The sequence below is a fragment of the Pantherophis guttatus genome, chromosome 2, assembly GCF_059756535.1.
Source record: "Pantherophis guttatus breed Tessera chromosome 2, ASM5975653v1, whole genome shotgun sequence".
Classification (NCBI taxonomy): domain Eukaryota; kingdom Metazoa; phylum Chordata; class Lepidosauria; order Squamata; family Colubridae; genus Pantherophis; species Pantherophis guttatus.
Genome location: NC_142064.1, coordinates 272,436,144 through 272,462,420, shown reverse-complemented (window position 1 = coordinate 272,462,420; position 26,277 = coordinate 272,436,144). Strand labels below are relative to the sequence as shown.

General features: G+C 39.9%; 1 protein-coding gene and 1 long non-coding RNA gene across 2 annotated transcripts; both read right to left on the bottom strand.

The window, feature by feature from the left end:
* Nucleotides 1-17,790: 17,790 nt before the first annotated feature.
* On the bottom strand, nucleotides 17,791-25,987 carry LOC148115912 (uncharacterized). The gene is made up of 3 exons (XR_015731984.1): nucleotides 25,809-25,987; nucleotides 24,397-24,523; nucleotides 17,791-17,887 (listed from the first exon to the last, which is right to left on the bottom strand). It is a non-coding gene; the product is annotated as an uncharacterized LOC148115912 (long non-coding RNA).
* LOC132711679 (vomeronasal type-2 receptor 26-like) lies at nucleotides 20,835-23,772 on the bottom strand. The gene is made up of 2 exons (XM_087888243.1): nucleotides 23,758-23,772; nucleotides 20,835-21,650 (listed from the first exon to the last, which is right to left on the bottom strand). The coding sequence occupies exons 1-2, from the start codon at nucleotides 23,770-23,772 to the stop codon at nucleotides 20,835-20,837; spliced, it is 831 nt and encodes a 276-aa protein (XP_087744369.1).
* Nucleotides 25,988-26,277: the final 290 nt, after the last annotated feature.

The window sequence follows — 26,277 nt, the reverse complement described above, 5'->3', positions numbered from 1 at the left end:
GAGATGTCCCTCTTAGCCCCATCAAGAAGACCCAAAAGGTGGTCCATCCTTCCACAGCTGTAGTTGGGAACATTGGCTTCTCCAGCAGAGAGTATATCCAGCAAGGCATCTGAAGTGCCAAGTGTGGTCAAATAGTTGTCATGGATGTTGTAGCCCAATGTGAGATTGTGGAGGAGTTGGGGATTCATGTTGACCAGTTGAACGGCAAAAATGAGGCATAGCATTTTAAAGCGAGTTGTAGATAAACTACTGTAAAAAGATTTCATGTTATCATCATCAACAACAGAAACAAAAAAAAAATACTTTTCAAATCATTTTTGTCTCCATAAACCTACAAAGTCTTAAGCCAATACAGATCCCAAACCAGAATTAAAAAAATAGTCATCCATCAGCGCTTAATTTTTATGAGCATTGGGATGATAGAATGAAGACAGTCCTCCACTGGTGTAAAGGTGGGCAAATCCCCAATAACGTTTTTATCTTCCCAGTAACCAGAATTCATAACATTCAAATATTAAAGTAGATTGCTCATAAAATGAAGAGGATCTTTCATAAGTGACACAGAAAAGCAATTCTAAAAATAAGTCATCCTCTATAGCTATCAGGATATACTCCTCTCAAATGATCTAAGTGCCAGAGCTCACTGTAACAGCATTGCCAAAAAGGCATTAAAAGTTGTTAACCTAATCTTGTGTAGCTTCTTCTCTGGTAATATTGTACTGCAAGCTAAGGCATACAAAACTTTTGCTAGACCAATTCTTGAATACAGCTCACCTGTCTGGAACTTGCACTGCATATCAGACATTAATACAATTAACTGAGAGAGTCCAGAGATATTTTGGCTGTTCACTGCCCTGAGTCCGAAAGGAGAAGGGCGGTATATAAATCTAATAAAAGATAAAGATAAAAGATAAATATATTTCATGAGAAGAGTCCTCCACTCCTCTGCTTGCAACAGAATATCTTATGCCACCAGACTTGAAATTTTGGACTTAGACAATTTAGAATTACGCTGCCTTCGGTCTGACCTAAGCGTAGAACACAAAATTATCTGATGCAACATCCTATCTGTCAATGATTACTTCAGCTTCAACCGCAACAATACATGAGCACACAATAGATACAAACTCAAAATAAACTGCTCCAAACTCAATTGCAGAAAACTTCAGCAACAGAGTGGTCAATGCCTGGAATGCACTACCTGACTCTGTGGTTTCTTCCCCAAACCCCAAAATCTTTTAACCTTAGACTGTCTACTGTTGACCTCATCCCATTCCTAAGAGGTCTGTAAGGAGTGTGTATAAGCACACCAACGTGCTACAGTCCCAGTCCTAATGTCCCCTTTTATTCGTATCCATTTCATGTATTCATAATCATGTTTATGATGAAGGCAGTATTGAGTGGGGAGAAGAAAATAGTCTGGACTTCTTTTGAGGGTTTTTTTTTTTTTGCCCCAATTTGAACCTTGCCCAGAAAAAAGAGGGAAACAATAGAAATCATGACCTCACCCCATTCCTAAGAGGTCTGTAAGGGGCGTGCATAAGAGCACCAGCATGCCTACTGTCCCTGTCCTAATGTTCCCTTTAATTGTACTCATTTTATGTTTTCATTTCATGCTTATACATACATACATACATACATATAATCTAATACGTACTTGACAAAATAAATAAATAAACAAATAAACAAGCAAGCAAACTAAATAAATAAATAAATAAATAAATAAATAAATAAATGATACAAGAAATTAGACAGATTGTGCAATGTAGGAGAAAGTGAAATAAATTGAAAATAAGAGTGTTAGAACTGCAAATGGAGGGAATGCAACTCCATCACACTGAATGACTTACATGCTGGACTGACTGTAAGGAGCCATGTGGAAAGGCGGCACTACAGGTGATATCTTTGATGCAGAGACGACAATACTAATGAGATGGTCTCCTGGTTTGTAATAGCTCAGTGGATGTTTTCCATCCTGGTTCTGAAAATTCAGCAGGCACTTCATTCTAAGCTTCCCAATGACTGGCTGGGACACCAGCTTCATCAGAAGCAGAAGCAGGAGCTCCATAATTCATAGGCCCGATTCAGTCCCCTTCCTGATTCTAAACAAAAACTACAAGAAGAAGTTGAAGAATTCTAACAGGATGAAAATGTCAGCGGCTTTTCTGATTCAGACAGAGACAAATGCGCTTCAGTTGAAAGGAAAGAAAGGCCCCTGCCTGTCCCAAAACGTGTGCCATAGAAAGTGTGATATGAGGTATTTATCATGCACTTTTCTGATGCAAGATCCCTTTCCTGTTGCTTCAACCTGATATTTACATCAAAGGCAGTCACTGCAGAAGTAGCAGAAAAGATCTGCTAAGACCAGGATGTTGATAATCACAGTGAGAAGCAATTTGTCCTCTGGGGCTTCTGAACTTCTTCTGGGCTCCCTGTGAGGAACGGTAGCTAGAAAAAAAAAAAACATGCTAGTGAAAAATTTCCTTCACTGATTCTTCTTTTTCTTGTAATTCTTTGGTTAACCTATCCATTTCAGCGCATTCTAAAATTTTCCCTATTACTTCTGTTTCACTTGGTATTTTTTCTTGTTTCCAATTTCTTGCGTAGGTTATTCTTGCAGCAGTTAATATATGGATTGTAAGATATTTGATATCCTTAGGGTATGATTTGTTAAATATTCCTAATAAAAATGTTTCTGGTTCTTTTTCAATCTGTGTTTTTGTTATTTGTTCCAACCATTTTTTGATGTTAGACCAAAATTTCTTTGCTGCCGGGCACGTCCACCATAAATGATAGAAAGTCCCTTGTGCCTTTTTGCACTTCCAACAAATTGGGCTATTTTTAGGTTGTATTTTTGCCAATCTGGTTGGAGACATATGCCACCGATAAAACATTTTCAGTTGGTTTTCCTTGTACGCCGTTGCTTTCGTTAACTTTAGATTTACCTGCCAGAACTTTTCCCATTTTTCCAAAGGTATTGTGTGTTTGATATTTTGAGCCCACTTGATCATCGTTTCTTTGACTGTCTCTTCTTCCAATTTATAGCGTAGGAGAAATTTATAAATTCTACTAATTAATTTATTTTCTGAATCTAATATAATTTTATCTATTTCTTGTTTTTGATTATAAATTTCATATGTTTTTATATGTTCTCTATATTTGGATTGTATTTGAGTGTAAGTCCACCAGTCTATTCCTCTGTGTAAATCTATCTCCAATTGTTGTTTTGTCTTTAGTTTGCCTTGATAGTCAATTATATCTTTATATCTAATTATTTTTGTCTTATCTGTTAAGTTTGGGTGCCTAATTGATTCAGCCGGTGCTAGCCAATTTGGTATCTTCATATAATGTTGTTTTTTTAATTTTAAGCCAAATTTGTAATAGTGAGTTCCTTATTGTATGTGTTTTAAAATATGAATGTGTTTTGTATTTCTCATCCCACATAAAGGAGTGCCAGCCAGTTTGAAGTTCGTGTCCCTCAATTGTTAAAATTCTAGAGTCCTTTAATTCTATCCAATCTTTGACCCACAATAGTACTGCTGCTTGGTAGTATATCTCCCAGTCAGGGAGTGCAGCTCCTCCTCTATCTTTTGTACCCTGAAGCAGTTTAAATTTTATTCATGGCCTTTTCCCTTGCCATATAAATTTAGATGTTATTTTATTCAGCTTTTCAAAAAACGGTTTATCTATTTTAATTGGGGTGACCTGAAACAAATATAAAAATTTAGGTAATATAGTCATTTTGATGGCCGAAATTCTTCCTAGGAATGAAATGTGTAAATTTTCCCATTTTTCTAAGTCTTTCTTTGTTTGTTCTAGTAATTTATCATAATTGTTTTCTTTAATTGCTGATGTTCTTGTAGATAAGCAGATTCCTAGATATTTTATTTTTTTTGTTGTTTGAATTTGTATATTATCTGTCAAATCTTTTGTTTGGATTTCCGTAAGGTTTTTAACAATTAGCTTTGATTTACTTTTATTGATTTTTAGTCCAGCCACTTCTCCAAATTCTTCTATTTTTTGGAATAAATTAGATATAGATTCCATAGGATTTTCTGTCAAAAACACTAAGTCATCAGCAAAGGCTTGAACTTTGTATTCTTCTCTATTGATCCTTAAACCTTCAATTCCTTGGTCTTCTCTAATTTTTTTCAACAGGATTTCCAACGATAGAATATATAGTAAGGGGGAAAGTGGACAGGCTTGTCTGACTCCTTTTGTTATATTAAATTTGTCTGTTATGTCATCATTCATAATAATCCTTGCTGATTGCTTGGTATAGATTTCTGCTATAATTTTCCCAAATTTTTTCCCAATTTGCATATTTTGTAGTTGTTCAATCATAAATTTCCAATTTTGGTTATCGAAGGCCTTTTGGGCGTCAAGAAAAACCAACGCTGCCTGCTTCTCCGGGTGTGATTCATAATATTCTAAAGCATTAAGTATTATTCTCATGTTGTTCTTTATTTGGCATCCCGGCAGAAATCCATTTTGGTCTGGGTGTATATATGTATTTAATACTAATTTAATCCTTTCTGCCAAGATTGCTGCAAATATTTTGTAGTCGGCATTCAATAATGAAATAGGTCTATAGTTTTGTATTAACTGGAGATCTGTGTCTTCTTTTGGAATGATTGTTATTATGGCTTCTGTCCATGAATTTGGTATTTTGGCTTTCTCCATAGCTTCATTATATAATCGCAACATATTCTCTCCCAATACTTCTTGCATTGTTTTATATATTTCTACCGGTAGCCCGTCGGGTCCCGGTGTTTTATTGTTTTTTTGCTTTTTCAGTACTTCATCTAGTTCTAGTTTGGTTATTGGCCTATTGAGAGTGATTCTTTGTTCTTCTGTGATTTTTGGCATTCCTGATTTCCCTATGTACTGTTTTATTTTGTCTTCCTCTATTTTCCCCTGATTATATAGGTTCGCATAAAATTTCTTAATAATTTCTTTTTTGGCCTCTTTACTATGTTGAATTTCTCCTTTATCATCTTTCAATTGGTATATCGTTCTTTTTTTCTGTTCTTTTTTCAGTTTATAGGCTAGCCATCTGCCCGTTTTATTTGCGTATTCAAAATAGTTTTGTTTCGCCATTTTTATTTTTTGGGCTAGTTCTATTTGGTTTATCAAATTCAATTTATGCTTAATCATTTCCCATTCTTCTCTTATTGTTTTGTTCTGGGGCTTCTCCTGGAGTTTTTGTTCTATTTGTTTTAGGTCTTTCTCTAAATTATCTAATTGTTTTTTCTTCTCTTTATTCTTTTTCCTCGTATATGCTATTACTAGGCCCCTTATATATGCTTTTAAAGTATCCCATGTGTTTTGTAAAGAGGTTTCCTCTATTTTATTTATCTGGAAGAATATTTTTACTTCCTTTTCTAACATCAAATTAAATTCTTTTTCTTTACATAATCTTTGGTTCATTGTCCATCTCTTACGTCTTCTTTCCCCTTTCCAATTTATAAATAGTGGATTGTGGTCTGCCCATTGGTTTGTGCCTATCTCAATTTTTTCTACTTCTATTTTGATATTTGGGGTCATCCATGCCATGTCCAGTCTTGACCAGGAGTTATGCGGATGGGAGTAAAAGGTGTATTGGGCCTCTTCTTCATGTGTTTCCCTCCATACGTCTGCCAAGTTTAGTTCTTCAGCCATAGTAAAGAATTCTTTTGGAAGTATTTCTTTTTTCTTTTGTTTTTTTTCCCCAGTTTTGTAGTCTTTCTTTGCATTTACTATTGCATTATAATCCCCTATTACACAAATATCGTCATATTCTAATTCTGCTAATTTTACATGTAGGTCTTTAAAAAAAACCTGTAGTTTTTGGTTAGGTGCATAAATCCCTACAATTAACATTTTCCTTTTTCCTATTTCTAATTCAACCATCACCACTCTACCTTGCTCATCGGTATAAACTAGTTTAGATTGTATTTTTTCTTTTACGTAAATCACTACTCCTTTTTTCTTTTTTGGGGCCAGAGATAAATATAATTTTCCTAATTTGGGGTTTTCTAGGATTTTTTGATAATCTTTTTGAATGTGTACTTCTTGCAGACATATCACATCTGCTTCTAATTTTCGTAATTTTGTGAAAATTTGATTCCTTTTCTTTGGGGCATTTAAGCCATTAATGTTTACCGAAAAGAGTTTGATCTGTTCATCCATTGCCTATTGTATCTGTTTTTTTTTTGTGTTTCTTGTTTCCATCCATTCCCTAGGTTTTGCACCTTCTCTCTGTTCTCTCTCTTTTTCTTGCCTCTGTCTTATTTCTTTTTCTTCATTTGTTTCTATTGGTTCTTCTTCTTGACTTTTACTATCTGTTTCCTCCTTGCTTTCCTGTTCTACTTCTAGTCTAAAATGTGTGTTATGAAATTCTCTTGCCTTTTCTAGAGTATCTATTTTATATTTTTTGTCTTCCCATGTAATTAAGATCCCCTCTATTGGCAGCCATCTATACATTATCTTATATTTGATCAATAGTTGTGTTAAAAACTGATATTGTTGTCGTAGATTTCTTACTCTTCGGGGTATCTGTTTTAAAATTATAATTTCTTTTTCATTATAGATCACCGTTTCTTCTCTAGATTTCTTATAGGCTTCATCTCGGATTGATTTTTTTAAAAATTTAACATGGACTTCTTTCGCCAATCTGTGTCTTCTTATATAATTTGTTTGTACACGATAAGTTTCTTCCAATTGTCCTTTTATTTCTTCTGGCTCTTTTTGTATCATTCCTGCAATAATCTGCACCATTTTTCCTTCTAAATCCTCATTTTTTTCTTCTGGAACATTTTGAAAATGCAAGAAGTATGAGGCCTTTTCCATTTCGAGCATGGCCAAGGAGTCTGACATTTCTTTGTTTAGTTGTACGGTTTTTTGTTCCATTGCTTCTACTTTTAATTCCACGTGATCTATTTTTGTTTCCGTTTTCCTAATTCTCTGTTCATTTTCTGCTATAGAATTTTGAATGCCCCCAATTTTATCCTTCATAGTCTTGATATCTTCCTTGACTTCTCCTAATTCATTTCTAATCTCTGCATGGAACGTTCTCATTTCTTCCTGATTTTCAGCTATTTTTTCTTGTGTTTGGAGCAGTGTTTCCTGGATCTTTTGAAACATATCTTGTATTACATTAGGTGCCATTTCCAGTTTTTCTTTTTCTTTTTCTTTCCCCATCATGCTATCTATTGTTTTTTGTTGTGAGGAGGAAGGAGTCATTACTAACGTATTGGTTGTAGGTTTTTTCCCTGTCTTTGTTATGGTGAATGTTGTAGACATTTTTAATATTCGTGTAAAGCTTTCCAACCTTAACATCAATTATTAAATTATTCCTTAATATCTCTTTTCCCCTCCAAATACTACTTATACACCGCACAACTTATATATAGTTATATTATATTATATTGCCAGTTATCCCAATTGAGCAATTAATTCTTATTCACAGTATAAATCTATTTACTTATCAATCAAGATTTTAATTTAATTTTCTTAATTTTCTAATTAGCAATCTTTCCAATTACCCCCTTTATCAATCAGTCTATCTCAGAGATACAGTCAACTCATCTGTTATTTTGTATAAAAATCAGTCTTTCACTTTAACAATAATTCCTTGTCTAACTACAATTTCACAATACAATTTATAGCTATAAAAATAATGTCAACTTATATATTTCTTTCAAATATTAAACTTATTAATTAATTAAACAGTTCAAAATTAATAATTCACTTAATTTTTATTTTCTTTAGTCCTTATTGTTTTCTTGCTTTACCTCTCTCAATCTGTTCTTTCACAGTCAAAGAAAAACGTGATCTGTGTCCATCTCAGTCAGTTTTTTTTTTTTAAATTCTTCTCCCAGTAATCGGATCTCTGCATTCAGTTTTCAAATCCTTTTTTTTTTTAAACTTAAGTTCTTATTGTCCAAAGTTATTTGTAAATCCAAAGTTCAAAATCCAGACAGGTCTTCTGTATCCATGAAATTCACTACTTAGTCCTGTATTTCAGTCTCTGCCCTCAGTTTTCGATGTTTGGGTTTTGAATCAGTTATAATTCCCAGGTTCAAACGGCTTGTCTATATCCACAGAGTCCACAGGCTGCTCCCTTTGCTCAGCTGTAAAAGTCCGCACTCACACCGCTTCGAGCGCTATTTCTCCTTTTCTTATGTTTGCTTAGTCATTCTATGGGATTCTCTCTTCCGCGCTGTAGTTGTTTCCCCTTTTTTCCTTCTCCTCTTGTATCGCCGCTGTTGTAACTCACTTGGCTTCTTCTGATTCGATCGCGCATCCCGTTTGCCGCCTCTATTGTAGGTGATCTATCTGACAGTCACTCGGATTTGCTTCCACTTTTTGCTTCGATCTAGGCGGGCGCCATCACTCCTGTCCGCCGATAAGGCCGACTTCTTCTCCACCAATTTAAGAGGTTGATCGCTCGACCTCCCTGATGACAGCGCAACACCAGGGGGCTTCGCGAATTCCTCTTTCGTTTCCCGATCCCTCCAAGTTCGGGAATGCCCTTAAAGAGCAATTAATGAGGAAATTTGGGTTTCAGAGACGGAGCCTCCGTTTCCTCACCCATTCGTGACGACGTCACCGCCGGAAGTCTCTGGAATAATTGGTATAATTGGTTAAAAAATAGAAATATACAAAAAATATAGGGGATATATTACCGATTGATATATATATATGTAATAAAAAATATTATTAGATTAAAGAGAGGTGAAGGAATATATTATAAGTAGAATTGTAGAACGTCACTCTGAAAAAATGCTTAAGAAGAAATTACACTCTTTTTGTGTATATGTTGTATAAATGTTTGTTGTGTATATGTTATGTATGTCTTTTTTAATATTTATAGTCAATAAAAACTATTTAAAAAAAAAAAGAAAAGAAAAATTTCCTTCACATACATCACTGGAGCTGTTGTGGTCATTTTTGTCTAGACATCTTCAGAAAGTGATGCTGGAGGAAGATAATACAACACCCAGGAAACTGAATTCTGCTCTTCTTCTTGTCCCCAGAGACAGTTTGGGAAGTTCACCCAGAGTTTGGTGATACTCTAGGTTGATGACACATAACTCTAGTCAGGGCTGAGCTTCAAAAATTTTAGCAAGGGGTTCTTTGCCCGGTTGCTGAGTGGGCATGGCCATGGTGGGTGTGGCCTAGCTGGTCTCCTGCACTACAGTGGGGGGCATTTTTGCCCTCCCAGGGCTCCAGAGGATTTTCTTGAGCCTCTGAGAGGGTGAAAACTGCCTCCCCAGGCTATGGAGGCCCTCCAAACTTCTTCTTTTTTTTTTTATTAAAAAAGTTTTACAAATACATTTTCTCCCCAGTTTCCCCCCCCCCAGCCCTCCCTATTCCCCCCCTAACCCTCCCTAACCCCCCCTAACCCTCCCCTCCCCCCAGGACTTCCACAAAATATAATCCAAATCAAAATCTTATCAATATAGAACTTGAACCCCTCCACCCCCTGTGTATTATTCAAATCTTCACAAAATTCAATTATTCTATCCCTATATAATACAGTCAGTTAAAAGCTATCTGATATTTCCTAGTTTGATATTTATTCTGCACATAATCTATCCACTTTTTCCACTCCCATACATAAGTCTCTTGTGTCCGATCTTTTAAGTATGCTGAGATCTTCACCATCTCTGCAAAAGTGGCCATCTTCAAAGTCCATTCTTCCATTCCAAACTTCTTGTAGGCCCGTTTTTCACTTTCCCTGAGCCTCTGTGCACACCCTGAACTTTCCTGCATCCAAAATGGGCTGTGTGTGGACTCCTGGGAGGGGTGGGGTGGGCAGGGCCAGCCTGGAGTGGGATTTGGGGATTCTCTGAACTGCACAGAATCTTAGCTAGAGGTTCTCCCGAAATCCTGCAAACCCCCAGCAGCCCACCCCTGTCTCTAGTACTGCCTGTCTTCTAACACCAAGGGAGCAAATCAGTAACCTTGAAACTTGCCTAATTTTAAGAGTAGGACCTGTTGGCAATTTTTGAAATTGCTTGGCCTGAAGTGAAATTTTCTATCTGTTCAGCAATATCAGTGTTTGGGTTAGAGCTGACTAAGAGACTGGAACGTTACAGCCTATGGAATGTATCATGAGGTAAATAGGGATAAAATTATAGGGTGAATACAAGTTTTCTTTCTTTCTTTTTCCTTGACACTCTCTGTGTTGCCCTTCCACTTTCATGCAAGACACTCAGATTCTTTGCATTTTGAAGTTTCTTATTTTACTAAATCATCAGTGGGCTGTGAGGTCTGCAGCTGTGACAATGACGGAGCCCACAGCACGGTGGGTGGTATGACCTAATTTCTTGCCAGCCCCCACCCAGAATCTGGTTTGGGGTGTTTCTTGGGGTCCTTCTTCTTTTTCTGTGGATGTGGTTGGTGGAATGGGATCCCTTTGGCCTTTTTATCTCTGAGGCTGTGTGTAAAGCCTCCCCCAAATATTTCTAAGTGTTTGGTAAGTGTGTCCTTGTGAGAGTCCCTGTGTTACTGGTATATATAGATAAGTAATTGGAGCCAGGGGTGCGTTCTACTTACCTTTATTACCGGTTCGCAGCGGGGCCGCACACTCTTCTGCACATGCGCAGAAGCGTTTTGATGACGTCGGGGTCGGTGGGCAGAGCCTCCCGCCAGTTTTCCTACCGGTTCTATAGAACCGGTGTGAACCAGGAGCAACCCACCACTGGTTGGGGGTTTATGTATTATATATATTATATCTCCTAATATTCCCCCTATTTCTTATTTCTACCTCTATTCTAACTTCTAATCGGCTCACTCTTGCTAATCCTAATATTAATACTCATGTTTATATAAGGCATAGCCCTTCATTATTTAGTTATTTAAAGTCACAATATGCCATTCAAGTACCAGTCTTCCCATTATTTAAACATATCTTAATGGGTCTGGATTCTGGTTCTTGCTTTTGAATGCCAGGTTGATGCGTAACAAAGCTGCTCTTATCCATGATGTTATCTGCCATATCTTACTGAAGCTAAAGGGAGTCTAATGGAAAACATGTAAGAGCCAATGTTAGGGATTACCACATGGTGATAAAGATGGTGAAATAGCAATATTTTTCCACCCTTGTTGTCTTGCTAAGCAACAGCCGTATTTAGGGTGACCTGGTCCTTATTGGTCAAGGAGAGATCTTCAGAACATCTGCTGGGCTACTTGGAGGATTATTTGGGCTACCTGGAGGATAAAATTGCTGAAATTTGCCCTTACCTGGGCAGGGAAGGTCAAAGTTCCTTGGCCACAGTCTCTGGCATGATCTCGGAGGAGGTTGAGTTCATGACTCCTAAAGAAATGGACAAGATTACCTGAGAGATCTAGATGAATCCCCAAATGCTTTCTTTTTTGAAGGGTTTTGAATATTTTCTTCTTTACCCAAGGCATTACCAAGGTGAGTGATGACCATCCCTAAATTGTGTGGATTTCTTTTTGATTCTTATCTAGGTTTTTTGTTATCTTTTATTGTTCATAGTCTCTTACTGTACAGATTTTTTTTCTTTTAATGCTTGAATTTGTGAAGCATGTAGATTCATTGGGTGATGGGCACATCGAAGTTTAAAAACATAAATAAAATTAAATTTATAAACCCACATGAAACCATTATGATAATGCCAAGCATATGTTCTTAAAATAACTTGAAAAGAAAAGAACAAGATACTTGATTAAAACTATTTCTCATAATTTGAAAAGAGCCATAGTACAGAAAAAGGCCTCGCCCCCTTTTTATGCAATGCCTGGGGGTACGGTCAAAATTTAAATGATCTTTTAAAGAAGGCCAAGAAGGGAGGATGTTATTTTAGAGGGCAAGTGCTGTGACAGAGAGGGTTTATTTTATTTTATTATTTTTTGACACCTTTAATAAAATTGATTTCATTTTAAATACTGAAGTTGAACCATAGCCTTTTAGTACTAACTGTAACTTGGCTGTTATTGACTACCAAAGCCAGACCTGGATGGCTGAAGATTTTCCCTTCAATCCTTCCTCAGAGGGCTGGTGAGGAGGGAGAAATGGCTTGGTAATGTCTGGAGGTGGGGGAGGGGGGAAGCAAGGGGGCCTAAAGGCCAGTAGCTATTCCTGTGCAGGCAAGAAAATTCAGAAATCTCCTCCTCCTCCTCCTCCTTCTTCCCTTACCCCTGCCCTTTCCCTTACCCCTGCCCTTCCCCTTTGCCTTACCCCTCCCCTTTGCCTTACCCCTCCCCTTCTCTTGCCAAGTTTACAGCACTCCAAAGCCGAGGACATGGCTCATGTTTGTTCCCTCTCAAAGGATTGCTTTAGCCAAATATTGGCTATCCTGTGTGTTGAGGAAAATGAAGGCTACAAACAGTTTAAAAAAACACAAATATTGTTTCTTTCTTTATTTTATTATTTGAAGATTATCTTGGATTTTAACTTTATTAGTTTAACACACATATTGTTACTTCCTTTAGTTATAAATAATCTAAATTGTCAAACATATACAACTGAATCAAATAAACATAGAATGTAGAATAATAATTGCAATCAGTTATTAAATGTTATGAAACTAAGAATTAATTTCATTATCATTTCCCTGCTTTTATCATTAGATGTTCCTTGGTGTTTAGATCTGGTCTCAAGATGATAATGTAACACTTGGGGAAGAAGATGCACCACAGCAACCCAGCACTAGAGGACAAAATGGAGAAGACCTGCACGGCCACCATGGACTTTCCTTTGGCACTCAGGTAACTGGACAGAAAGGAGATCCAAACACTACAGAAGACTAGCATGCTGAAGGTGATCAGTTTGGCTTCATTGAAGGCTCCAGGCAGGTTCCTGGCCAGGAAAGCCACCATGAAACAAATGGCAGCTAGGAAACCCATATAGCCAAGGAAAACATAAAACATTGTAACAGAGCATTCGTTGCACTGAAGGATGATCTCTCCAGGCTGGGAGTGGAGGTCAGAGTCAGGGAATGTTGGAGAAATTTCCAACCACAAGGCACAGATGAAAATTTGGACAGCAGAGCAAGAAAGGATGATGGAGTTGGCCAAGCTCTTCCCCAACCATCTCTTCACTTTGTTTCCTGGTTTTGTGACCAGGAAGGCCAGCACCACCGTGATAGTTTTGGCCAACAAAGAAGACACAGCTACTGAGAAGACAATGCTGAACACTATTTGTCGGAGAACACAAGTGGCTTTTCCTGGCCGTCCAATGAAGAGAAAAGAAGATAAGAAGCAAAGCAGGACAGAAAACAGGAGGATGTAGGAGAGGTCCCGGTTGTTGGCTTTAACAATGGGAGTTTCTAGGTATTTAAGGAATATGGTTAAAACAAGACTTGTGGTTAGGAACAAGAATAGGGAAAAGGTGACTAGGATGAGGCCCAGATGGTCTTCATACGATAGGAAGGTTATTCTTTTGAGGATACATTGGACTCGGTTCTCAGTTGGATATTGATCATCTGGACACTTTGTACATTTTTCGGTATCTGAAAAAATAGAAAGTGTTATTTCTTTTATGGTCTCTCCTTTCATATTGCAAGGAAGACCTTCCTGGAATGACAGCTTTTACCAAGGGATAGAAAAGCCCTAATAAATAGTAAAAAAAATTACCTGTACATAAAACAGAAAGTAATATTTCTTTTATATCTGTTTTCATGGTTCAAGAAAGATCTTCTCTGGATGACAGATGATTTTGAGACGCAGGGAAGATTTAGCAAATGGTGAAAATATATAACATTTGTCTGGCCATCTTAAACTAATTTAGGACAGCTTAAATCCCCCCGTCCCCCAAAGCCCCATATATAAAACAATAAAAACCACAACAATAAAAAACCCAAGAGAGAAATGGTCAGAGTATGAATATTCATAGACTGAACTAGGCAACAGATCAGCCAATGGAGACTGTTTGGAAACTGAAACATAGTATTTGTTTGTATGGGGCCATAAGAGACAGTTTGGAGTCTGGGTGTGGCTTAGACTTGCTGAACTGTATCTAAGAGTTGGTTTGGCCTCTGTAATGGGAGCCTCTGTACAATATATTAGCCTACTCTGTAATGACTTGCTTCTAGGAATATTGCTTCTGTGTTCCTGATATTGTATGCTGAATTCTGCTGTATGGTATTGTATATAAAGAAGTTTCTTTTGTAATTTGAATCCTGCTGAAGTTCATTTACTTGTATCTGATTGTGTGTGTCTGATTGTGTGTGCTGCAACAAACTCTGACAAACCTCACATCACAACCACCTTTCACTGAGGTAACTCACCTCATTCTTATTTTGCACTGACTTCACCTAATCTCCAGAAACAGAGTAGAATGGAGGCCTGTTCGATTTCAAGGGGGTAGGGTGTTTCATGCAACAGAAAATGCTGGATTCCAAGTACCCATGAGGTGGCAGTATTTTATGAAAGTACCTGGAGCTTGTCTATTATAGTGCTCTGGTGGGACAAGCAGACATCTTCAGGGAGAGTTAGTCCCACTGTTGTGGCCCACCAGCAGCCTGCGCGGATCGTGGCTGATCCTGACGACGAGGAGGCTGGTGTAGTGTCATGCCAGCAGCCTGCGCAGCCGGCGCTTGCGTCGGACAGTGAGGAGGATGAAGAGGATGTGGTGCCAGAGGCAGAGACTCAGTCAGGGCCTTCAGAACCTCCAGAGGCTCCTTCAAGTGGAGAGAGCGAAGTGGAGGAACGTCTCCTCAATGCTCGAGCACACTGGGCTGCCAAAAGGCAGGAGTGGCTACTCAGGAGGAGGAGGTCTCCTTGAGAGTAAGGCTTGAGGATAATTGGCCATTCCCTTAGCCTATTTAAGTCACACGCCGTTAGTAAGTTTTTTGCTAGAAACAACTTGTATTTATTATCAGAGTATTTTGGTTTATCATATCTTGTTTTCTGGGCTGGTTGCCAACCTTTGCCGGTCTTGTTTATTCTTGCTACTTAATAAATTTGATAAGGACCGTTGGTGTGTGTCAATATCCTCAGAAATCCAGAGCTGGGGCAGAACACTCACTGATACCCTGGTTCTATGCAAAGTGAGGCTTTAAGGTGAATTGAATTGCACATGGAAATACATACACTATCACCAGGGGTGGTATTCACTTCCTTTCTTACTTACTTATTTTCCCTAGACTTACTTTCCCTACCAGTTTGCAAATGTGCGCTTCACTCACACATGCCCCATCCACGCATACACCCCGTCTTCTGCACATGTACTTTGCTGGTGCGTGCACCTTCCATGCATGCGCCCGGCCTAAAAAATGTGCCTAAATAGGATGGCATAGAGCCAGGGCGGGTGGGTGGGTGGGTAGGTGGGCCCACCCACAATTTCTGCTACTGGTTCGGGCAAACTGGTTCAAAACAGCTGAATACCACCTCTGACTATCACCCACCATACCCTTGAGTTCATCGAAAGCCGGCACTCCACAAGCAATTCCATCAACAGACTCAACAGACACACTGGCCTACAACCAGCCTACAGACTCCTCAACAGCCAACCAGAGACAGCACTGACTCTGAACCAATCCATGAAATTCCTCCCACCACCAGCAGTTCACCTCCTAATGACCCCAACCTGATGTAATATCCTTATCACAAAACCAGGGGTGAAATACTCCTGGTTCGGATTGGATTGCCTGATCCGGTAGCGATGGTGGTGGATGGTTCGGAGAACCAGTAGCAAAAGTCCCTGCGCCCCCCCCCCCCCCATGCCCAGCTGAGCCATGCGATCATCAGAGGGTTTTTTTTTACTTTTAAAAGCATTTTTTCTACAACCTCTTCAGCTGAAAAAATGCTTTTAAAAGTTAAAAAAAAAGCCTCTGATGATCGTGCGGCTCAGCCGGGATCATCAGAGACTTTTAAAAGCATTTTTTTCTGCAACCTCTTCAGCCGAAGAGGTTGTAGAAAAAAAAATGCCTTTAAAAGCCTCTGGCGATCCCAGCTAAGTTGCCTGATTGTCAGAGGCTTCTAAAAGCATTTTTTCTGTAACCTCTTAAGGTTGTAGAAAAAAATGCTTTTAAAAGTAAAAAAAAAAAAGTTGGCCACGCCCACCAAGTCACATTACCCCCCCACCAAGCAATGCCCACAGAACCAGTAGTAACAAATTTTAGATTTCACCCCTGCACAAAACTCATCACAAGACTCACTGACAACTCACAGCTGACCCATCACAAGACCTGTCACAAGATCCTTACTTGACACACCCACACCTTATAAATAGAACACTGACATGGACATCCCCTAAACTCTGCTGAAGATGTTACCTGACCTGGTAATGAAACACTCAGAAACCAACCCACAAGCTCAGAGAATGAACCTTTACCCTCATTCTAGATTGTCTTCAAGAGGAATCGTATGTAAAGCACATTGCAGTCATTCAAACAGGAAGTGACCAAAGCATGAACCAGGTCCCCAGTCGAGGAAAGAACACAATTGGTGCACAAGCAGAAACTGTGTGAAGGTGTTGTGGCCCACCTTGGACGAGGGCTCTGCATCGGAGGCAGAGAGGGAGCTAGACAGCAGCAAGGCAGAGGAACAGCTGGAGCCTGTTCCCTGTATGTGCATGCACAGAGCTGCCAGAAGACAAGAATGACTAAGAAAGCAGGGTCGACTTGGGAGTAAAGCCACACTTTGGAGGTGATTGGCAAAACAAAAGAGGAGCAAATGGGGAGTGGGCTTTTTCAGGAAACAACTCGTTCGGTCAGTTGTTTCAAGTGTGGAAGGTTCTTTTCTTGACTCTAAGAGACTCTGTGCCAAGTTTTGCTTTACTCTGCATTTGGAAACTAGTTATCTGGCAGCTTTCCAAGCAAGGTAAGGTTTGTGTTGATAAATATTCCTTTGAAAAACTGTTTGGACAGGCCTTGCTGACTGTGAATGAAAGGAATTCCCAGTCATGTAAATAAAAGGGGTTTTGCCAGGACCAAGACTCTGCTTTATGCTTTTTAAGGAAGCCTAGGTCAGAACTAAAGGCTTCTCTAGCTATTCTGACCTAGGCTTCACCAGCAGCACCAAGCTGAGTCCTTGTCCCAATAAACCCTTTTTATTTAATTTACAGTGAATTGGGAACAAGCTCCACACTGGGAACAGGCCCCAGCTGTTCATCTGCCTCACTGATGTTTGACTCTGAAGGTAGCTGATAACTGGCATTTGGCCCTGGCCCCCTCTCTGCCTCCGATGCTGAGCCCTCGTCAGAGCCTTCCCCAGACTCCAGGACTGGCCCATGTTCCTCCCCAACCTCCTCACTGTCCAAATCTGCTGCCAGATCCACTGGCCACTGGCAGGCCACAACACTAGCTAAGGCTGCCCCATGAACAACTGAGCTGCAGCTATGAGTCTAGGACCCTCAAATTGTTCAGCCTTTCCATCCAGGGGAGTATCATTGCAGCCAGAGTCTCAAATGACTTATCAATAGATTCTGAGGACAGGGTGAGAAAGCCACTGCATCATGATAGACTTGAGTCAAAGTTGATTTGGGTGAACCAAAAGCATTGATCTGAAATCATTCCTCAAGTTACAAACAATTCGGATGTTCTTAACAAAGGTAAACTTGGAAGGACACTTCCAAACTGGCAAGAAAAGAGAGATTTCTTTGCCAAATCCTCCATGTTCTTCCATCTCTTCCTACCTCATCCTTCAAAATCTTTTTTCTTAATCAGCCTATTATGGAAGAAATTGGGCACCTTGAAAATGATGAACAACCAAATTGTCAACCTTAAATGTGTCTCTTTTAATATGCACATTGATCAAAATGCTCTGGATCAATCCAGTACTCTTTACTTTGGTGTCACTCACCTTCCTGACTGGAGATGGTCCCCTTGGGACAAGGAACACAGTCAATGCAGCAAATTGGCTCTCCTTCTTGAGCTCGTTTCACAAATCCAGGATGGCATTTTTCCACACATTTGGACTGAGGCAGAGACTAAGAAGCAAAATGCCGAAGTAAATGTGTTAGGACTAACCACCAAAGGATAATGGAAGTTTACATGAACATTAGTCAAAAAGTTTCTGGGCTTCACTTAGCTAAATTAAAAAAAAAATTTAAATGGTTCCCTACAATTGTAAGAAATATAACTATTGGCAGATTTGTTTTATTTAGTTCCTTCTTTTGTTTCTGACATATCACATTGCAGTAAATGATTTTTCCACTTAATAAAGCCTGGCGGGACGAAATTGAGAAAGATTTAAGCTTTAAGTTAAAACCAGTAGGTTCCTTCTCATGGCCTTATTAAGATGCATTCATCATGTCTTCATATATCTATGATTTAAAATATAATTGTCCATTTATATTCATTTAGAATTTGATTTATTCTATAAAATATATTATTTTTTTTATTATATTGGTTTTATTAAAAGAGAATAAATTGAGATAAAAAATAAACACCTAGGACCTGGAAGGTAGGTAGGTGTGTGTGTGTGTGTGTGTGTGTGTGTGTGTGTGTGTGTTTTGTTTTTTTAACTAGAGCCGAGGTGGTGCAGTGGTTAGAGTTCAGTACTGCAGCTACTTCAGCTGACTGCTAGTTCAGCAGATCAGCGGATCAAATTTCACCGGCTCAAGGTTGACTCAGCCTTCCAGCCTTCCGAGGTGGGTAAAATGAGGACCCAGATTGTTGGGGACAATATGCTATTTAGTATACTGTCAATTGTTATAAGCCGCCCAGAGTCCTCGGAGAGTGGGCGGCATCGAAATATGAAAAATGAAATAATAAATAAATAAATAAAATAAACTATGTAAAGAATTGCAAAGCCACTTCACTTTGAAAATTGTCTAAAAGAATCTCCCAATTAAGATATAAGAGCCGAGGTGGTGCAGTGGTTAGAGTGCAGTACTGCAGGCTACTTCAGCTGACTGCTAGCTGCAGTTCAGCAGTTCAAATCTCACTAGGCTGAAGGTTGACTGAGCCTTCCATCCTTCTGAGGTGGGTAAAATGAGGACCCAGATTGTTGGGGGCAAGATGCTGACTCTGTAAATCACTTCGAGAGGGCTGTAAAAGCACTATGAAGTGGTATATAAGTAAGTGCTATTGCTATATATGAGAAATTCCAAGATATTTGTTTATTTGTATATTTATTTAGTCCCTTCTAGGACACATGATGTCACCACATTATTTCAGATCAGACCAGTCATTATGATTTCATGTGAACTAAAAACCTTGGACCTCCTTCTTAGGAACAGAAGGCTTATTGGGGTGAAAGAGAGACATAGATAACTCAGGAACCAGGTCTGGGTTCCTTAAGGACATCAATGTTGTGGCCTGCCAGTGGCCAGCGCAGCTGGTGGCAGACTTGGACAGTGAGGAGGTTGGGGAGGAACATGGACCAGTCCTGGAGTCTGGGGAGGACTCTGATGGGTGCTCTGCATTGGAGGCAGAGATGGGGCCAGGGCCATTTATCAGCTACTTTCAGAGTCAGAGATAAGTGGGGCAGAAGAACAGCTGGAGCCTGTTCCCGATGGGCAAATGCGCAAAGCTGTCAAGAGAAGGGAACAATTAAGGAACAGGGGTCGACTCAGGAGTAAAAGCACAAGTGGCTTCAGGAAGCAGATAAGGTCATTAGGACTATGAGCTTGGCCATTTGCTCCTTAGATCCATGAACCTCTTGGCTTGTTAGTGACCTAGGGCAGTGTCATGTGAATGGGTCCTAGTGGAAGTCAATGGTTCTTTGAGTGAGGGGGATTCAGGAGCAGGTATGGGATAGAAACAACATTGGGATGGAGGTTGAACATCCACCCTTGCCGTACATGACCTATCTGTGGCTTTGGATAACTTTGACCCATGGTATCCTTCTTAATCATCTCAGAGAATTTGTGCTAGAATCAGAATTGAAGAAGCTTCTTGGGTGAGAATCAAAATGTCTTCCTCAAGGAAAAAAACATAGTCCAATTGCCTTTTGAAAAAGTACCTTTGAGATCACCATGACCTGGATTGGATTGTGCTGATGATATTATCTAGTTTGGGTAATGAAACATCTGCAAGAAAATAACCAAGCTCAGAGAGCACCAAGGGCCCCTCAGGAGAAAGTCTTTGACTTGGGGGCCATCTTGGATTCACAGTTCTGCTGGAGGTGCAGAAGGAGGATGGGATGAGGGAACTCTGCCCAGTCAATGGTGGCTTTTCATCTCCACTTGGGTAATGGACTCTCTATGGTGCTGCCTTTAAAAACCCTCTGGAAACTTCAGCTGATGCTGGATGCAGTGGTTTGGTTGCTCAGTGGCAGTTCAAACCCTGCTTTGGTTGCACATCAGCATCCAGCTGCAAGGAAAAGTGCTTGAAAGGCACAAGGCTAGCAATATTTAGAGTTGGTCTTTTGTGAGATGTATGAATGTCTTAGTCAACATTCTGGTGGACATGCCACTCTGGAGGGAAAACATCATTTTCTCATATTCCAAGTGTGTTGATTCCTTTTTTGTATTTTATGTGTGGGATTTAGAGGTGTCACATTGCATAAACTAGAGACTTCCCATCATGATGGAATTGGTTTTTAATTGAATCAATTGCCAATATTTGCTTTTCCTAAGGCAAGTAGTGCTGTTATCAGTTTTAGCCTGGCTGTCAATTATGGTCTGAAAGGCACTTTAGCTGCTGTCAGAGTGAATAATTAGTCAAATTAATTCTTAAAATGTTTCAGAGTCATTGGCAGTAGCTGAACACCAAACTTCTCTGAATGACTTTCATGGAGTTCTTTTTAGAAAATTTATTTTGATGAAAGGGAAGGGAGTTACAAGAATTCAGCCATTTCCCACTTAGAAACATCTACAGTACATTTGATTTTCTTTGACTCCGGCATACAATCAGATTGGACATAATTAATATTTTCTTTCAAATATAGGGAAGATTTGCAATTATTCTGATATCATAACCGTATTATGTCTAATGTTTTGCATTTATTCTGGCCGTAAGATGCTCTTTTGTATTCAGGTCCGGCCTTACAATAATAATGTAGCACTTGGGCATGAAGATGCAGCCCATCAGACCAGCACTGGAGGCTAAGATGGAGAAGACCTGCACAGCCACCATGTATTTTCCTTTGGTGCTCAGATAGGTTGGGACAAAAGTCACCCAGACACTGCAGAAGATCAGCATGCTGAAGGTGATCAGCTTGGCTTCATTGAAGGCCCCAGGCAGGTTCCTAGCCAGGAAAGCTACTGTGAAGCAAATGGCAGCTATGAAACCCATATAGCCAAGGACAACATAAAACATGGTGACAGAGCCTTCATTGCATTGAAGGATGATTACTGCAGGCTGAGAATGGAAGTCAGAATCAGGGAAAGGGGGAGAAACTGCAAGCCAGATGGAGCAGATGATAATTTGGATAGCAGAACTAGAAAGGATGATGGAGTTGGCCAAGCTCTTCCCTAGCCACCTCTTCACTCTGTTTCCTGGCTTTGTGGCCAGAAAAGCCAGCACCACCGTGATTGTCTTGGCCAAGAGAGAAGAAATGGCAACTGAAAAGATGATGCTGAACACTGCTTGTCGGAGAAGACAGGTGGCTTTCCTTGGTTGACCAATGAAGAGAAAAACAGACAAAAAGCAAAACAGGAGGGAGACCAGGAGGATGTAGGAGAGGTCTCGATTGTTTGCTTTGACAATGGGAGTTTCTAGGTATTTGATGAAAACAATTAAAACAAGGCCTGTGGTTAGGAACAAGAAGAGGGCAAAGGAGACCAGGAAGATTCCCAGATGTTCCTCATAAGACAGAAAGACTATTCTTTTAGGGATACACTGGACTCAATCCTCATTTGGATATTTATCATATGGACACTGGATGCATTTTTCTGTGTCTGGGGAAAGAAAAAGTAATGTTTCTGTTATATTCTGACCTTTCAAATTTCAAGAAACACCTTCTGTGGATGAGAGCTAATTGTTGAGCCCGATATCAGCTCGACATATTCGTTGGAGGGAGAGGCATCCAAGGCCGACAAAAGAATCTACAGAAATCAGTGGGGATGGTTATTAGACACTTGGGGTAGTAGTGGTGATGGGTTCATTAGGTTCTGGTGGTGGCAGATCAGAAAAGCCGAGACTAATACTGAGACAGGAAAGGCATAGTAAATGGTAAATATGAGTCCACATATATTTCCTTTTTTATTTAAAATGTTGGTCTAGCTGCCCATGTTTAGCCAAATTTAGGGCATCCTACAACCCAGCAAGCCCCCTCCTCCCCAATATACACAAGTATAAAAATAACAATGAAATAAAACTCAAAAGAGAAAACTGATGCCCGAACCACCCTTCAGTGATGCAGCCCACCACATTCTCATCCTGCACTGACTTCATCTTGTCCAAATGTCTGGGAGAAGAATCAGGTATCCTGAAGGTTAAGAGGGTGGAAGCCTGTTGGATTTCAAGGAGGAGGGTTTTAAATAGGGCAGGAGCTTCAGCAGAAAAGGCATGCTTCCGAGAACCCACAAAGTGGCAATATTTTAGGGAACACACCTGAAGTATTCCATTTATTTATTTATTTATTTATTTATTTATTTATTTATTTATTTATTTATTTATTTATTTATTAGTTCAATTTATATGCTGCCCTCCTCCAAAGACTCAGGGCGGCTTACAATGCACTTATAGCAATAGCCTTCATTCTTTTGTATATACCTACTTATTAGGGCTTTTCGCCCCCCATAAGCGGTGTTTCTACAAAGTCACCTTATTGCCCCCACAATCCGGGTCCTCAATTTACCTACCTAGGAAGGATGGAAGGCTGAGTCAACCTTGAGCCTGGTGAGATTTGAACTCGCACTAATTGCAGGCAGCTGGCAGCTAAGTGCTACATAACAGCACTTAGTCCGCTGTACCACCAAGGCTTTATATTATATTAGCTCTCATGGGACAAGTTGACAACCTCGAGGAGGGGAAGTACCATACATACCCTAGTCCTATGCCATTCTATGCCAGGGCTGACATAGGTGAGTTTAATAGCAGTTGGAAAGGAATTGGGAGGCTGTGCAGTTTCCACAACAGGGGTGTAGTATGGAAGAAGATAGGGAAACATGTGCCTGTTATTGCATTCTGGAATCTTTATCATTATCCCATCTGCAATCTTTAAAAGCAATCTGATATAGAGCACATTGTAGCATTTCAAATAGAAAGTAACCAAAGTATGATCAACGAAAGGGCACACGGTCTGTATAAATCTCTAGACATTGCTGCCCCCTGCATATCAAGCTGTAGGCTCTAACCTTAGAAGAATGCCCAAATTGTGCACCACATCCATCCAGGGGAGTGCCACTCCATTCAGAGTCAGAGATGGCTTATCAATAGGCATTTGGTGGGATAAAAACAGAAAGTTGATATACAGTAATAGGAACACTCCACCTTGCTGGGGTTGAGAATCAATGTCTGTTACTCCCCCATTCAATCCACACAGTTTCCAGGTACTCAACCAGCACCACAACAGCGCCATCTACATGGTGATGTACTGATGATACCACACACTGTGGTAGCAAATGATTTTACGTGGCAGTTTCATGTAGATGATAACGATGAAATGAGAAAGACCTAAGTTTTGAGAGATGCCCCATTGCAGGGACCAAGGTATGACCTCTGTTGACTAATAACACCAAATGAAAACATCTGTGATGAAAGCAGAACCATTGCAAAACAATACCTCCCACTCCCCATCCCCTGAAGCCGGGAGGATGCTATGAATGATGGTATCAAAATCCACTGAGAGATCCAGAAGGGCCAGGTTGGTTGCAGCTTTCCCATCCAGAGTTCTTCAGAGTTCATCTGCAAGAGCAACCAAGGCCTTCTCGATACTGTATCTCAACCATGAGCCTGGGTATTGTACCTGAGAACCAACCATGCACTCAACAAACTTCCCTAAAAATGTTGGCCCTCCAAGGTCACTTCCAATTTTGTTATTCTGTTTTATTCTAAACAAATCCCATCTCTCACACTCTCATCCCTCAATTAATTTTATATTGAGTCCTCTGTTTATCCCTTGAACCCAGACAATCTCCCTCCATCAGCCTCCCAATAATATATTTCTGTGTATGTGGTTCTATGTCAGAATCTATGATCTTAATAAAAATGGATTGATCAGTTGATTGATGGATGGATGCTTTTTTTTTTCACCTGTTAGGTAAAGCTTGTGTGGTTTGTGAACAAAAGTCATTGACCAGAAAGCATTCCTCAAGTTTAAAAGAATCCAGATATTCCTAAGAAAGATAAACATGGAAGGACACTTCCAAGCTGAAAAGTGGAAGAGATGGTTCCTCTGGAAGAAATAACTTGCTCAATGCACCATGTCCTTCTATCTCTTCCTACCTCAACATTCAAGATATTTTACTTTATTTCTCCCATTATGGAAAAAATTGGGCATCTTGAAAATAAAGAACAACAAAAGAGCTTAGATGCATCTTTTAACATGCACATTAATTGAAATGTTCTGGATGGATCGAGTTCCTTTTCTCCTAATGTCACCGACCTTCCTGAGTGGAGATGGTCCCCTCTGGACAAGGAACGCAGTCATAGCAGCAAACTGGCTCTCCTTCTCGAGCCCGCTTGACAAATCCAGGATGACAATTTTCCACACATTCAGACTGAGGCAGAGACTAAGCAGAAAAAACAAGGATTGCCAAAGAAAATACATTAGGACTCACCATCCATCGGAGATGTAAAAAAAAGACCATTAAACAAGTAGTCTCTGGGTTTCACATGGGTGACTGAACTTTCTAGGTAAAGATAAAAATTTTCCCTATTCAGTCATATCTGATTCCAAGGGGTGATGTTCATCTGCATTTTTTGGCTGAGGGAGCCATCATTTGTTGAAAGATGTTTCCATGGTCATGTGGCCAGCATGGATATACTCCGAGGTGCACAGAATACTGTTACCTTCCCACTTAAATGGTATCTATGTATCTGCACACATTTGCTTCTGTTATGTACGGATTGGCTAGAATCTGCATAAGGTTTCATGCTCACCGCTGATTGGCTGTCCAGACCATGGGAGATTTAACCTGCTGTCATTGGCCGGCTGGTCTGCCTGGAGCTCTTTAAAAAGGCAAGCTCCGGCAGCCCAGCCGGCAGAGCGCAGTCACATTTTGCTGGAAATAAGGGGACACTATTCCAAACCAGGACAAGCTGAATCCTAATTCCATAGTTTTTTTCCACTAGGACCAGCGAGGCCACGTCCAGTTTTGATTCAATTTCATCAGATTCATTCCAAATCTAAACTCAGATACTGTTCAACAGAATTGCCTTCTCCTTTGCTATTTGAGGACAAGAAATATATGAAACTAGTGTTATCAGCACCGCAACCCCCAGCACTTGAGGGCCTCCCTCACAGGTATTACGGAGATACCAGACCGACACAAAGGAACCATGATCTGTGTCCCAAATCACTCAGCATCCCATTGGACAATGCTGAATCAGCTTAAAACAGTATTGCGTACTATAGCATCTAACATATTATATATTATTATATTATTATTCATATTAATCATATTTCTATGCTGCCCACTCTCCAAGGACTCTGGGTGGCTTACAACAATTGACAGTATACTAAATAGCATATTGCCCCCAACAATCTGGGTCCTCATTTTACCCACCTCGGAAGGATGGAAGGCTGAGTCAACCTTGAGCCAGTGAGATTTGATCTGCTGATCTGCTGAACTAGCAGTCAGCTGAAGTAGCTGCAGTACTGCACTCTAACCACTGGCTACAGGCACCTTGGTAATAGTACGGAAGCTCCCAAGTAGTCTAAGAATACAATAAGGTTTCTACTCCTCTCATTTAATTATCAGAGAAAGTCATCCAGCTAGATGACTAAACTTAATCCATTTCCAATTTGTCCTAAGGCTATGGAAAACAGAGAAAAGACACCAATGTTTCTTACACCTTGTTAAGCAACTTCAGCCATGTGAGAGCATCTTCGTTGATAATAAGTTTCTTCCTTTCAAAGCTACCCAATTTCTCTTCAATTAAATCCTCATCAGGGCGAACCACCCAGATCATGATATTCAAATCTGCTGCTACATCTCCACTCTGGTCCAAGTATAGTTTCTCCTTGGAAAGATTGTAAAATTCATTCTTTTCCAGAAAGGGGTGGAACTAGAATAGAAACACCCAGCAGTTTTAAAAGCAGAAGTCTTCCCCCTCCACACACACACATTTGAATATTTCTTCTATGGTTGTCTTATTTGCAAGCATTGTGAATTGAGAAGACACATGGTACTACTAAGTATTGTGCTCTGCCAGCAGCCTGAGGAGCTGGCAGTGGAATCGGACAGTGATGAGGCTGAGGAAGAACATGGGCCAGTCCTGAAGGCTGGGGAAGGCATGGATGAGGGCTCTGCATCAGAGGCAG